This window comes from Harpia harpyja, chromosome 6 (genome assembly GCF_026419915.1).
Source record: "Harpia harpyja isolate bHarHar1 chromosome 6, bHarHar1 primary haplotype, whole genome shotgun sequence".
In the NCBI taxonomy this organism is placed as follows: domain Eukaryota; kingdom Metazoa; phylum Chordata; class Aves; order Accipitriformes; family Accipitridae; genus Harpia; species Harpia harpyja.
In genome coordinates, this window is record NC_068945.1 from 56,401,419 (window position 1) to 56,417,638 (window position 16,220).

At 40.7% G+C, this 16,220-nt stretch overlaps 1 protein-coding gene across 6 annotated transcripts in view; it reads left to right on the forward strand.

The window, feature by feature from the left end:
- Positions 1-10,321: 10,321 nt before the first annotated feature.
- Positions 10,322-16,220, forward strand: part of ORC5 (origin recognition complex subunit 5) — a 76,021-nt gene continuing 70,122 nt past the window's right edge. Inside the window, exons 1-4 of one of the 6 annotated variants that reach the window (XM_052790218.1) lie at positions 11,880-12,625; positions 13,224-13,407; positions 13,611-13,748; positions 14,997-15,089. In XM_052790218.1, the coding sequence (XP_052646178.1) occupies positions 15,063-15,089 (27 nt within the window). In that variant the 5' untranslated portion in view covers positions 11,880-12,625; positions 13,224-13,407; positions 13,611-13,748; positions 14,997-15,062. Of the gene's footprint in view, positions 10,390-10,744; positions 11,825-11,879; positions 12,626-13,223; positions 13,408-13,610; positions 13,749-14,996; positions 15,090-16,220 lie in introns of those variants that run through there. The other 5 variants (XM_052790219.1, XM_052790216.1, XM_052790217.1 and 2 more) reach the window with 5 other exon arrangements.

Sequence of the window (16,220 nt, forward strand, 5' to 3'; positions counted from 1 at the left end):
TAACTGGAGAGCCAAGGAGTGATCAGCAAAACTCGCTCACCCTTTAATAGTCCCATACGGCCAGTGCGAAAGTCTAATGGGGAGTGGAGACTAACAGTTGACTATCGCGGCCTGAATGAAGTTACGCCACCGCTGAGTGCTGCCGTTCCAGATATGCTAGAACTTCAATACGAACTAGAGGCAAAGGCAGCCAAGTGGTATGCTACGATTGACATGGCTAATGCGTTTTTCTCAATCCCTCTGGCAGCAGAGTGTTGTCCACAATTTGCCTTTACTTGGAGGGGTGTCCAGTACACTTGGAATCGATTGCCCCGGCGTGGAAACACAGCCCCACCATTTGCCATGGACTAATCCAGACTGCACTGGAAAAAGGTGAAGCTCCGGAACACCTGCAATACATTGATGACAGCATCGTATGGGGCAACACGGCAGAAGAAGTCTTTGAGAAAGGGAAGAAAATAATCCAAATCCTTCTGAAAGCTGGTTTTGCCATAAAAGAAAGTAAGGTCAAGGGACCTGCATGGGAGATCCAGTTTTTAGGAATAAAATGGCAAGATGGACGTCGTCAGATCCCAATGGTCGTGATTAACAAAATAGCAGCTATGTCTCCACCAACTAATAAAAAGGAAACACAGGCCTTCTTAGGTGTCGTGGGGTTTTGGAGAATGCATATTCCAAATTACAGTCTGATTGTAAGCCCTCTCTATCAAGTGACCCGAAAGAAGAATGATTTTAAATGGGGCCCTGAGCAACAACAAGCCTTTGAACAAATTAAACGGGAGATTGTTCACGCAGTAGCCCTTGGACCAGTCCGGACAGGACAAGATGTTAAAAATGTGCTCTATACTGCAGCTGGGGAGAATGGCCCTACCTGGAGCCTCTGGCAGAATGCACCTGGGGAGACCCGAGGCTGACCCCTGGGGTTTTGGAGTCGAGGATATCGAGGATCCGAGGCTCGCTATACTCCAACTGAAAAAGAGATATTGGCAGCATATGAAGGAGTTCAAGCTGCCTCAGAAGTGGTTGGTACTGAAACACAGCTCCTCTTAGCACCCCGACTGCCAGTGCTGGGCTGGATGTTCAAAAGGAAAGTCTCCTCTACACATCATGCAACTGATGCCACGTGGAGTAAGTGGGCCACACTGATCACACAACGGGCTCGCATAGGAAACCCCAGTCGCCCAGGAATTTTGGAAGTGATCACGGACTGGCCAGAAGGCAAAGATTTTGGAATGTTGCCAGAGGAGGAGGTGGCACGTGCTGAAGAAGCCCTGCTGTATAATAAACTGCCAGAAAATGAGAGGCAATATGCCCTGTTCACTGACGGATCCTGTCGCATTGTGGGAAAGCATCGGAGGTGGAAAGCTGCCGTATGGAGTCCTACACGACAAGTTGCAGAAACTGCTGAAGGAGAAGGTGAATCGAGTCAGTTTGCAGAGGTGAAAGCCATCCAGCTAGCATTAGATATTGCTGAAAGAGAAAAGTGGCCAGTGCTCTATCTCTATACTGACTCATGGATGGTGGCAAATGCCCTGTAGGGGTGGCTACAGCAATGGAAGCAGAGCAACTGGCAGCGCAGAGGTAAACCCATTTGGGCTGCCGCACTGTGGCAAGATATTGCTGTTCGGATAGAGAATCTGGTTGTAAAAGTACGTCATGTAGATGCTCACATACCCAAGAGTCGGGCCACTGAAGAACATCAAAACAACCAACAGGTGGATCAGGCTGCCAAGATTGAAGTGGCTCAGGTGGACCTGGACTGGCAACATAAGGGTGAACTATTTATGGCTCGGTGGGCCCATGATGCTTCAGGCCACCAGGGAAGAGATGCAACATATAGATGGGCTCGTGATCGAGGGGTGGACTTGACCATGGACACTATTGCACAGGTTATCCATGAATGTGAAACATGTGCTGCAATTAAGCAAGCCAAGCGATTAAAGCCCCTGCGGTATGGAGGGCGATGGCTGAAATATAAATATGGGGAAGCCTGGCAGATTGACTATATCACACTCCCACAAACTCGCCAAGGCAAGCACTACGTGCTCACAATGGTGGAAGCAACCACTGGATGGCTGGAAACATATTCTGTACCCCATGCCACCGCCCGGAACACTATTCTGGGCCTTGAAAAGCAAGTCTTGTGGCGACATGGCACCCCAGAACGAATTGAGTCAGACAACGGGACTCATTTCCGAAACAACCTCATAGACACCTGGGCCAAAGAGCATGGCATTGAGTGGGTGTATCATATCCCCTATCATGCACCAGCCTCTGGGAAAATTGAGCGATACAATGGACTGTTAAAGACTACATTGAGAGCAATGGGGGGTGGAACTTTCAAACATTGGGATACACATTTAGCAAAAGCCACCTGGTTAGTCAACACCAGAGGATCTGCCAATCAGGGTGGCCCTGCCCAGTCAGAATTTTTACATACTGTAGAAGGGGATAAAGTCCCTGTAGTGCACATAAAAAATATGTTAGGGAAGACAGTCTAGGTTACTCCTGCCTCAGGCAAAGGTAAACCCATTCGTAGGATTGCTTTTGCTCAAGGGCCTGGGTGTACTTGGTGGGTGATGCGAAAAGATGGGGAAGTCCGATGTGTGCCTCAAGGGGATTTAATTTTAGGTGAGAATAGCCAGAATTAAACTGTATGATATTAGTTGCTACATAACCCTGCTACTGTATGTTATCCTTACTATAATTGTTATATGCTATATCCATAGTACTATAGTAAGAATCACTTAGATCAAGCAAGAAAAGAACTGTGATAAAACTGAGCAAAGCACAGTAGTGATGGAACCAGAACTGACTCCAGCATGCAACAATCCAACGGTGCACACCATCCTCCTGCTGCGCCAAATGTCACCTGCTCGTCACACCACACTGAAGCCCAATTCTGCTCTACCGACTGAGAGGACTTTGCACCATCCCTCCTGCCCAGAAAGACTGGTATGACAGATGGAGCCCAGAGTCGGAAACTAAATGAACTCAATGAACATTTTATGAACATAACCCATAAACTAAAGAAATGATATCTCTGTGTGTGTATACATATATATATATATATAATTGTTCATATGTCTTAAAGGGATGGAAAGGTGATGATGATTGATCAGGATGTAACTAAAGGTATGGGAACTGAGCATGACGTCAATGGTATAGAATAAGGGGTGGATACTGTCCTGGTTTCAGCTGGGACAGTTAACTGTCTTCCTAGTAGCTGGTACAGTGCTATGTTTTGAGTTCAGTATGCGAAGAATGTTGATAACACTGATGTTTTCAGTTGTTGCTCAGTAGTGTTTGGACTAAAGTCAAGGATTTTTCAGCTTCTCATGCCCAGTCAGCGAGAAAGCTGGAGGGGCACAAGAAGTTGGCACAGGACACAGCCAGGGCACCTGACCCAAACTGGCCAACAGTGTATTCCATACCATGGGACGTCCCATCTAGTATAGGAACTGGGAAGTGGGGGTGGGGAATAGCCACTCGGGGACTGGCTGGGTGTCGGTCAGCGGGTGGTGAGCAATTGCACTGCGCATCATTTGTACATTCCAATCCTTTCATTATTGCTGTTGTCATTTTATTAGTGTTATCATTATCATTATTAGTTTCTTCTTTTCTGTTCTATTAAACCGTTCTTATCTCAACCCACGGGTTTTGCTTCTTTTCCCAATTTTCTCCCCCATCCCACTGGGTGGGGGGGAGTGAGTGAGCAGCTGTGTGGTGTTTAGTTGCTGGCTGGGGTTAAACCACGACAACAGGTTAGCCGAGACAAATACTTCCTTTTTTGAACTACAGATACTGTATTTAGGTAGCCAAATTGCTGCTTAGTGGTAGACACAGAAGAGCAAAAGTCTTTTCACCTAAAAGTGACTGCATTTTTTTCAGTGCTTTTCCTGAGTCTGTCACTACCCTGTGAAAAACCAAACAGCATTATTTGAAAATTCCACCTAGTCCCGACCCTATCTAGGCTCCTGCGGGGACAAGAAAGTTGTTGGGGTTGTTCAGCCTGGAGAAGAGAAGGATCCGATGAGACTTTATTGCAGCCTTCCAGCACTTAAAGGGAGCTTATAAGAAAGATGGGAACAGACTTTTTAGTAGGGCCTGTAGCGATAGGATAAGGGGTATTGTTTTTAAACTAAAAGAGGGTAGATTCAGACTAGATATAAAGAAGACATTTTTTACAATGAGGGTGGTGAAACACTGGAACAGGTTGCCCAGAGAGGTGGTAGATGCCCCATCCCTGGAAACATTCAAGGTCAGGCTGGACGGGGCTTTGAGCAACCTGATCTAGTTGAAGATGTCCCTGCTCATTGCAGTGGGGTTGGACTAGATGACCTTTAAAGGTCCCTTCTAACCCAAACCATTCTATGATTCTATGATTCTGTGATAAGAAACAGTTTTCAGTTTGATTCCAGCATAAAATAGTTTTGCATATTGAAGCATGTAAATAAAACCTTGATTCACCTGAGAATAAATACTATGAATATAAGATTTTTCTAACACATAACTAGAGAAATACGTAGATGCTTGCTGGTGATTTGCTTAAATTTTGCATGCCATAAATATCTGCTTTTTACTGAATTCTGAAAGAGGATTGGTAAGTCACTAACACATCAGATGCAGTCTCACAAACAAAAGTTCATTTTTCTGAAGAGCACACACAAATGCCAGTTATGGAAAGTCATTAAGTCCAAACTCAGATGCCTACTTAATTTAGTCTACGTGCAGGCATTTAGGCAAGTAAACTAAGAATATCCAGGTAGAACTAACTTCAGCTAGAAGTGGTGTCACTTTGGTATGACTTTCACAATCTGAATATATAATGATAAATAAAAGGTTTTGGTTACATATGTGTAGTGACATCCATCTCCATTGGTCCTCTTGGTTTATAAAGAGTGTAATGTAACTTATAAAAACTCAGCAATTTTGTATGCAAAAATGATATGCTCTTGGTAAAGCATTGTCTGTACCAACATTACTGGAAGCTGCTACATACCTTCTTAAAGAAATACACATTCTACTTAATTGAAGAGGTTGGCGCTAGTATGATGACGCGGAAGTCACGGACACTGCACACAATCAATATGATCAAGCAGATGCCACTTTATTGCTCAAGTAGCTCGGTTTATGTATACATTCTAGTTCTTGCTCACGCGTAAGCTATTTGTTGATTGGTTAGCATGTGCTGTTCACGCGCCTAAAGCAATAATTTGATTGGACAAGGTTTTCTGATCACGCGTATGGTTCTCTCCGCCTGTATCCTGTTCTGCATCCTCCTGCTTTCAGTCACGTATGCCCAACTTTGTTCTGCTTTTTGTGCTTGCTTCATCAAAATTGTAGCAACAGTTGACCTTTGCAATGTCCTTGAGGCCTGCTGCCTGCAAAGGCCTCTGGCTCAATAATTAATCAGTTCCATTGTGTCTGGATTGTTCGCTATGTGTCCATTGCTTTCCAAGTATCCCACACTAGTACATCATTTTCCCAGAAAAATAAATTGGAAAATAAACAGTGCCTAGAATTAATGGAAATGTAACTAAAAATTAAACTATCTCCAGTATGAATTGATGTTGTTTATTGGAAGTTTGAGGAAAAATATTTATTTTTTCTCCTTCACCTTTAACAGATTGCTCCGCTTGGGGCCTAAATTCTAAGCAAACTCTTATGATACTATGCAGCATATTTGTCTGAGCAACCAGCTGAAATTTTAGCAGTATTTGGCTATGATGATATATTTATCAAATCTCATTTGGAGATCTGAAAATCTAGATGGTTCATCATATATTTCTGTCTGCAAAATCCTCTGCATTAGATACTATGGGAGTATTTCATATATAGAATTACTGTTTTTCATAATAATGAGTTATAAATGAGAGCTTAATTACTACTAATTGCTTGAAAATCCACTGTCGGTGATTATAATCACTAACGATTAGATTGTTAAACATTCATCTTTGTCTATCTTTAGCAAACTTAGTGAGAAATTATGGATCAGATCCTCAGTTTCTGATTCTACTGCTAAGTGCCAGTGGAAGAGAACCTCTGCTCACCACTGGTGTTACCCCCTGGCACTGATATGGGTTGAGTGGGAGACAGCAAAAGATGTGAAGGGAATATAGTGCATTCCTGCAATCCACAGCCCACAGAATTGTCCGCAAGGACTATTTATCCTGGTGTAACTGAATATTTTAGACCAAATCTCCTATTACAAAGCCTAACTACCCTTGATCTTCTTGTTTCAGTATCAGGAGAAAGAGGGGCTGATACCTTGAAGGCACCTAATAACTTTTGCAGTTACAAGTACAATGTGGGCTCGCACATAGATTTATCTACCTCTGTATGATTTCAATTGACATTAAGTAATAACTGTTAGGCTTCTGGTGGGCATTGAAAATGTGTTCAGACTGCTTTGTTAGGCACTTCAGCACCTTTGTACAGCTGGTGCCTACAGCTACTTTCCCCAGAATGGCCAGCAGCGGAGTAGGTGTACTTCAGACTGACCGAAGTTATCTGGTCCAACATACTTTTGCCCTTCAAATGTTCTTTTAGTATGTATTTAATTATGCATTTTTTAAATAACACACTTGCAAAATGATACCAATTGGAATGACAGGTTTCCATCTGGATAAACATTAAGGAGTTTGCTTTTATTAGCGTATTTTACTGAAGTTTGTGTTCCTCTATTGCAGTATTGTACTTAAAATATTTATTTGCTCTTTTACAACATTGTCCTTTAGTTTAAGCAGCTCTTTGTCCCAGTTTGGTGTCTATTCTTCAACAAGGCTCAGATCCCACCCTTATTTAGGATGTGTCAGAAAGCCATGAGCAGATAAAGCTGGAACCTTTTTAAAAGTTATTGCAGGTATCTTTTCTCTTTCATTAAGGTTAGTTCCTCTACCACAGCATGCACAATGAACCACTTGAGATCTCTTCGTGCACTTTGAAGAAAAATCACCCAGTTTATATTTTAAATAATTTCTGCCTGGGAATTTAAGTTAAATGGATGACTTGTGTAGAGGAAGATGATGACACTATCCTTTCCACTGCCTCGGCCAAGAGAGCTGTATCATCCAACAAGGCAGGAAATGTAGTTGCAGTAATTTCTTAAACAACCTCAGTGATGCTTTGAAGAGAACATCTTTCCAGAGCAATAATTTCTCATCTTCTTGCTCTTCATCAGAGCCCTTTTCTGCACCTCTGTCAGTTTGAATTGACTTTTTTGAATAGGAAGAGACTGCTAAGTAATAATCCAGATCCAGTCTCAATAGCGTCCTGCATAATGGCATCTCTGGTAAAATGTATCTTGGAAAGACTGAGAAATAAAAAATGAAATACTGCACATATTCTATATACATAATTCTCTCCCTATAGTTCTACATAGAATATGTATATGTTTTATACACAGTTCTATGTATATATGTATATATAGGATTACATATATAAAGAACCTAATGCTGTAATTCATTTAAGCACATGTTTGTAAATTTACAGAATGAGGAATCCCAGTGATTTGAATGAAATCAGTGTATATTCTATAATTAACGATTTTTGCTGAAATGGAGCTATGGATAAAAAAACTTAAGTGAAAATTGATCACTACTTGTACTGAAAATCTGTTTGACAAACAAAAAAGTATTAATATAAAATATTTGACCATGAACACAATGAGAAAAAATTCTCTCCTGCTGTTATACACAAGTTGCAAAACTCAGTTTATTATTTGCGTTCTCATTTTGAATATATTTTATACTGGAAGCAACTAATAGTCAGAATAAGATAAAAAGACATGCGAAAGCTTAGTATAAATAAGGAAAACATTTAAAGCTGTGCAGAAATGTATATTCAGTAACAGTATCAATGAAAAATGTGGTCAATGTAAGATGTAAAGTGAAACAAAATTATTATGCTACACATAACCAGCTAGATACTTAGGCATGAATCCTACCTCTAGCAACTGCTACTTAAGAGTTTTGACCTTTTGAATGAAAATAAAAAAATCACACTTACTAAATTTAAGCAGTTTTACTGGCAAGTAGAGACTTCCTGTAGGAATATATGGACGCTGATAGGCCTGAGAAACTGGACAGAACTGTTCAACAGTCTTCTGTAATAATTATTCATCTGCACAAACAAGAATCCAGGATTCTGTATTACTTTCTTCAGGTCAGTCCTGCAAAAACATAGCATTATAGTCCCACCATTTCAATCAATACAGATATTCTTAGTATTTTAAAATTATTAAAACTATACAGATACATGTTTTCATTATTTAACTCATGATAATAATCATGCCACTTGGGATTAATAAAAAGCATTATTACTGGGTATTTTGTTTGAATTTCAGACTAGAGGCTAAATGAGACGGTAGTGGTGGTCCCACTCAGTTAATAAGCAGGCTTTTGGAAGTGAGGCTGCAACAACTGAAGTAACCATTCTTTTGGTTTGGTTTAATTTCAGCAGGACTGTTTCCCTGAGCTAGCTCTCTGCATAACCACCTAAATCCTAGGCCCAGGAAATGAGTGGAAGTGGAGGTGGGCTAGCGAGAGTGAGACTCTCCTCTCTGAGGCAATATGGATTTATGTTGTGCTGAAATGACCCCAGGAGTGACTGCAGCCTGAACCATCAATGCTCCTAGAGAATCAGGAGATATAGCCACACTGTCAGCAAGCACTGAAGTAAAACTACTTGTTTAAAGACTGATCCCTCATTTTAGGATTCTTGATCAATTCAAAGCCAAATTTAAGATTTGTTCAGATGCAAATTCTGAACATCACTAAGAACTGCTTCTGAAGTATTTTATTTCAGCTCCCACAGACTATACAAATGTGGACTTTCTGAGACTCCTTGCAGTTATTGCATTTGGTTTTTTCTGAAACATGGCCTATCTGTATGCAGAGGAATCTGCCCCAACAGATTTCATGGTTTCAAGAGCTAGAAAAAAGTATTTCACTCTGTTGGGAAGCATGTGCCTTGATACAACGCTTTAAAACTTATCTATTACTCCAAATTAAGATTTTTTTTAACAAGCAAAGAAGTGGACTGAATTAGTAATACTACAGTTTTTGCCCACACATATGCAAACCCAGTAACATTAAAAATAATAATTCTATATCTATTATACATAATATTATTATTATGCTTTGGCAATACTGTAATAAATAACAGACCATTTTAAAAACATGAGTGTATGCAAATTGGTGTATATATAACCATAAATCAGAACCAGTTGCATCTTTTTCTGCTTCTCTTTTCCTAATTCCATTCGGTATGGGTTTGGTCCATTAATTTACAATGTATCTGTAGATCTGAAATTCTGTTCAGGCCAAGATATGATGATTGTGCATGCACACATATATATACAAAAAACCTGTCTGTTAAAAATTAATCATGCTTGATTCACACAGGATTTATTCACTTACTTAACATTTCACCCAGCTCAGACTGCGGAGGGAGAATATCGCTTTAGCTTTCATAATGCTGCATGCAGTTGTCGTATTTATCCTGTTAATACAACGTGCAATGTTTATGCATAATACATCTTGAACTGTGATCTGAATGTATTACTGTGTGCTTTTAGAGAGCACTGTCTGCAAAGCTTGACTGGAGCAGGGACTCCACAGCCATTCCTTTAAGCCGTGTTCTCTATTAACATAAATGAGTTACACATACAATTTCATGTCAATTTTCTTTTAACATGTTTTCCAGTTGTGAAGAGAGGATGGATGCAACACCTCCCGACCCCTCCCTGTGACTAATGCCCTTGTCCCCTCAGAGGATGTGCCTTGAAGCTGACCCTCATCCCTACGCATCCTACCAGAGACGCCAGACGCCATGGGCTCGTCTGCGCGCCTGTAAGGGAGATGGCTACAGTTACACTAACAAATACCACAACAACCACATACGCACCCACGACTTCCTTCGGACTCTACACGCCCCAGGCCTAGGCCTGACCCCTTGAGACCAGCAGCACCGCTCTCCGCCCCAGTGACACAGCGTTCCCTATGTTAACCTCAACATCCTCCTCTCCCTGCGGGAACTGTTGCCAAGCGGCTTCAAACACAGGGCTACAAAGACACCTACGTCCAGGGACGTGCGTTATACGCGGCTCTCCCTGCGGGATGAGGCACTGCCTCACCCCGCCGCGGAACGGGCAGCGACCTGCCCTCACAACCGCACCACCTCGCCCGCCCTTTCCCGCGCCGCCAGACTCAGGCCAGGGACAGCCAGCTGCCACGGACATGCAGCTTCACGCCGCTACGGCGCATGCGTGCGGGCTCCGCACCTGCGCCGTGTCCGGGGAAGGCGGGGGCTGGCTGGTGGTGTGCGCATGTGCAGAAGGCGGCCGCGGGAGGTGGCGCCCGGGCGGCGTGGGTGCGGGAAGCCGGGGTGAGTCGCTAGGTGGAGGGGAGCGGAGCGGCGGGGCTCCTTCGGCCCGGCCAGGGGGGCGGCCGGCCGGTTTCTGGCGCTTGGGCGGGGGGAGAGGAGGGGAGTGAGGTGAAGGGGCAGACCTGCTCCTCTGCGTGCCGGTTGGGAGACCGGCGTCAGAGCTGCCCCCTGGGCCGCGCCCCGCCCTCAGCCTCACGGGCGCGTGGCGGAAGGAGCCCTGAGCCCGGGCTTCGTGGAGCGGGGCCGCGCTGTGGGGGCCGGGGGCCGTCACTCCCTCCCCCTCAGCCAGGGCACGCCTGTGCCGGCGGCGTCCTGGTGGGGCGAGGGTGCTTGTAGGGCCTGAGGGAAAGCAGAACCGTGCGAGTCTCTTGAGTTCTGTCAACTTCCATGCTAAAGTGTAGAAAGACATGCCAAGTGTAGGTATTTTAGGACCAATGAACCGAGGGAAGTGCTCCTAAATCATCCAATCCAGCCATGGAATCTAACTTCTTGTGCTTTTGGTATCCTTACCTGGACTCAGCTAGAAAGTAGGTGCTTTTTGTCCTTCCTGATCTGGCTGGAGCAACACGTACAACGTCCGTACAACCTTCTCCAGTCAGGAACATCCTAAATTCAGCCTTTGGCTGACGCTGGTCCTTGTGTCAGCATTGCCATTTAATCTAAATGAATTGTTTTGTGAACATGTTGCTTTAAACATCCTTTCTCTTGTGAACTTTAGGATGGGATCCTGTTGAAGGTTAAGACACCTACATATAGTCAGTAGAGATGTAGGTTTTCATCCAGTGACTTAAATGTGTGTAGTGTAAGCTGACATGTGCTAGGGTGTTTGAGAAGCAGATAGGGCTGGCAGATACGATGTGATCAACAGGCAATTCATGCTTTTGTGGAGTGCAGCTGGGCATCAGGGTGGAGAAGCTGAAGTACCTTACAGCTTCAGATATATTTAGGACACTGAGTCAAGTCCTGTTCCCATGTAGTCAATGGAGCAATAGAGCTGTCTTTTTTTCCTTAAAGCCACACAAACTTTCCAGCCTTTTTTAAAACTCTTTCCCTCCTTGTTTGTCCTCTGTTTTGGAGGCTACTGTCTAAATTTTTTTCTTTTCATCCTTCATAGTTACTCCTAGCTCATTTTTCAAGAGCAGCCTTAATCAAGCTATTCAATTTTTTTGTATCTCCATGCCATTTTGAATAGATATCTGAATAGATACAGTGGACAGGTGGGCAGACTGTTATAATGGGCCAAGGCTATTTGTATGGTTGTCTATATGGGAAATAATTTGCCTGATACATACAATTTGGTTTTTTGATAGCTGCATTACTTTGATTTCTGATACTTATTATGTGATTGACTTGTTTATTTTTCAGGTTGCTTCAGACTTAGAATTTCTTGGTATCTAACTGTAGTCCTGGTTAGGTGTGATATGATTACTTACAAGTATGTGTAATTTGAAGTGCTGGATTTCACTATACTGGCATTACTTCCGTTGTCAGGGTTATCCGTTTTTCCTCATTAATTCCACTTGTTTTTCTGTTGATGATTCTACAGTCCCAATTTTACTTCAGAAAACACTGAAGGCGAAGTGTAAAAATAATAGGAAAAAATCTTTCCTCAAATGTATTTATGGAAATACTTAATAGAGATTGGTACCAAAACGAACTCTATTAAGTATTTCCATAAATGCACTTGTATTTATGAACCTCCTTGTAGCCCAACAGCTCCCCTGTCAGTGCAACCCAATACGACTTTTTTTCTTCAGAACAGTTTGTTTTCCATTTCCCATGCTATTTCTGATTTCCTTCTGCTAAACTAATCTTTTCTCATGTGGCATTGTACTTATGCCCAGCGTAACATATTTGGCTGTAAATACTTATATTTAAATGTGTTTGGAGTACTTTGTTTATTATCTTTGTCTTGATAAATTACAGACATATCTATTTGCTGATGAGATCTCTTTTATTGCACTACCTAAATTTCCAAACTTTCTTTTTGGGTGTCAAGTTATGTTACATTTCACAAAGTCAGAATCCAGCTCTTGAGGGTACTTAAGTTCGCTCTCTGCATGTTGTCCTTATCACTACAGACAAATGTACCATCTTTCCAGCAGTTTTAGAAGCTGCAGACAAAGTGGTATCATTGACTGAGGTGTTTTTCCATATGCTTTCACTAAAATCCAGCCTTTCCAGTGTTTGGACAATCAAGACCCTCAGTCTTCTTTGACTGGTCCTTGTCTAAAAGGTAGACTGTAACTAATATTACAGCTTTATCTAACTGGTTTGGGCTCCTACTATTTTTAAGGAGTCTTTACCATCAGCTGGGTTTTCTTCACGTGCCTCTGCTCCTTTTAAGGTGGGGTAAGTGTTCCTGTTGACATCTGAAGAGCTATTATTTTGTCATCCTCATCTTTCCCTATGCCCTACCTCTTCTTTGTTACTTGTAAATCCAGGTTTATTGGTTGTCCAGGTAGGTGATCATCTGTGACTAATCTACTTTCCTCATTGTATTCCCTTGCTACTTTTAAATGTATATAAAACCAGAACTAAGTATATATTTCTCCAGTTAACTAAACTATGACAATTTTTTGTTATGTTGATTTGCTCATACCCTGTATGCCTTGCCCTTTTTATTTGATTTTTTTGGATTCTGTCTGGTGTGACAATGTCTGTACAATGCCTTACATAGTAAAGTTTGATTTTGATGAAGTCTCTTAGGTCTATCATAATTATACCGTTATGCTGAGCTAGAATGTCTGTTTAGCTTTTTTTGTCAACTCCTGTTCGTTTTTCTCCTTTATGTATGTGACAACAAATGATAATTAAAACATTTTATTTTCCAGATCACTTTATTTCTTGTTTTTGCGCCTCAAATGGGATGTGCATGTTTAGGTGACTAACTACAGGAACATCAAAATGCCTAACCTTGAACATCCAGCTTACCCAGCAGCTACGCTGCTTCATTTGGAAAGTTTGGTGCCTTGTCGAGAATCCCAAGTGTCCGTGTTGCTGTCAATATTTGGAGAGGTAGTGCTTTTTATATTTTACGTTTGAATAGAACAAAGACGTTCTGCTGTCTCAGAGGGGAGAGTAGAAATTTAAGGGCATTTTTGTGACGTCATTATGAACATACTTTGGTTGTATCTTTGTTGTTTGGTGGTAGGTTTTTTTTGTTGTTATTGGTGGGGTTTTTTTGTTACCTGTCTTTAACATTAGCGTTTGGCTGATAGATTCTAGCAAGTTTGAAGGTTGAAAGCTGTTTTGCAGCTGGAAGGACCCAAACAAGCTTACAGCTATTTGTGCCTTGCTGTCTCTGAAGCCTGGTTACTCCATGACTCTCTTCCATCTTTGCCAGTTAGTATCAGGAAGTAAGTCTGTCGTCTTCCCTGGTCTAAAGTTCTGGGGTATTTTTTTTTCAGTGGCAGTGTAGAAATTCTGTTTGGTTTTTACCTGTTAATCTGACACCTGCATGCCTGAATTCCAAGTACGTGAAATTGGTCTGATTCTTAGTTCTGTTGCTGGCCATGAGATTTGGAAATCACTGGCTTGTTAATTGATTCTGTTACTGCTTGGCAAAGCTGTGGTAAAAAGTAATGGAGGTTTTTATCTGCAAACTTAAAAGCAGTTGATAAATCCATTTACATTCAATTAACAAAATGGAAATTAGTATCTGTTTCTGATTCTGCCTTTAATTATAGATAATTACATCAAATTACAGCATTTAAGTTTTATGTATTTATTACAAGCATAGTGACAACAAGTCATCTTAAAAAAAAAATAGATACTTAAAATCTTATTAAATATGCAGGTTGGAGTATCTGCATATCTTGCACAAGAGTGCCTTCATCTTGGATTAATTGAATATAATTGTTTTTCATAAAAAGTGTTTGTCAAATTTATTTTTGTATTCATTTTTTAAGTCAGTGTACAAGATTCTTAGAAATGAGAAGAACAAAAATAAATACCTGTTCAGAATGAAATAAAAAGAACAAGTTAATTATTCTCACTACATCTTAAAAAAAGTAATCCATGAAATATACAGTATCAGTACCATTAAATAAGTAGAGGTATTGTGTCAAATACTGCTTTGTGAGAGAAGAGCGAGCTCCTTTACCATCTCCTCCAACAAACCATGTAATTCTTTTCTGTTTGGCGCTAATGGAAGGAAGAACAGTTTGTAGTGTTTGTAGAAGTTAGGACAATGTAAAGCTTGCAATTTGTGCTTGCCAAGATTTTGTTTCAGTTAGTTAACTAATTTGAATTAAGAGCCCACAGTTTTTTTCTCTTGGTGTGTGGTTTTTTGTTTGTTTTGGCTTGGTTTGTTTGTTTGTTTTGTTTTTCCCATGAAAAATGTATTCTCATGTTATAGCAGTTTCACTGGTAACTTTATGTGATACTTGATTCCTGGGACTTATCCTCCCAGCATTTCACTGAAGATGAAACATAAAACTTGACGACATTGATTCCATAATAATTGGTGTATTTTATATTTAATGCCTCAATTTAAAAGATAACTTTTCTTTTGGAGGGAAACTTCATTGGTAAATAATTTATCTGTTGAATGAAAAAGAAGAATTGAAACAGCAACTACTTTTTTTTTCCTTCCCTCCACCCAGCGTCAGCAGTTTACTTTTCCATCCATCTTTATCTATGGACATACATCTAGTGGAAAGACCTATGTGATGCAAACTCTTCTAAACACCTTAGAGGTAAGAATGTTCACAACGGATATTGAATTTAGACTTTATCTGTAACAGATGGTCCTCAAACTAGCTTCTACTTTGTCAAAATGGTGTGTTTCCTCAGCAATTTCTGCCTTTTAGACTCTTTTTCTGCAGTTACAGTGTGATGAATGCACCACTCTTCTCACTAGTGCACTTAGGATAAAATGAAGTCATACATAGTGAGATATAATATAAAACATAATAACTTTTCTAAGAAAGTTTAAAAGAAAAAAGGGAGCCAAATTTTGTTCAGCTCTCTAAAAGGGACTTAACCTGAAATAGCTCCAGTGACAAGTAAGTGCTCTTATGATGACTCCAGTTCATTTACACTATACCTTTTCTGAATCTTCTTGTTATTCTCCTTTAAATTAATTTTACTTGTATATGAAGAATGAGAAGAGTTTGCAGTCATAGAATTTTGTTTTATTTGTTTTGTATTAACAAACTCATTTTAATTATATTCAGTTGGATGTGTGTGATCTATTTAAATGTCAGCCTAAGAGCTTAAACTTAGCAAAATTGTTAAAAGCATTCAAAGCAAACATAAAAGCTACATGTTTGCTGGGGGGGGAAAAAAAAAGTGAGTCTGAAATGGTGAAAATCACTAGCTGAATACCAGGCAACTGCCATTCTTTCTGATACCAATAGTTGTTTTTGCAGTCTCGAGATGAATTCATTGCAGCAAATTTGGTTAGTTCCAATCAGCCCTCTTGTAGAAGCAGGAAAATCTGTCTTTTGCTTTGAAAAAGAAACAATGCAGGAGTTCTAAAATGTTGAAGCAATGTTGCATAGGAACAATTGATTTAATTTCTGAACACTAAATGATTATTCTTTTGCTTAATGAATTAGCTCTAAATGGGAAAAAGTGTACTGATAGCCCTTTTTAGTATTATATTTTCAGAACCTGTTTCAAAATACAGATTTTGTGCACTTTAATTTATTCTACATCCTCCAAACACAGCTTGATATGCATCATAAGTTAAAAACCCCAAGAAACAGGATGCCGTTCACAGTTTCTAATGTAATAAAATTAATTCTTCAGGTGTGTTTGTGTTTACTAAGCTTGGCATTGCCAGGTCTTTTGCTCGTGGGATGGATCTTATTCTCCCATGCCAG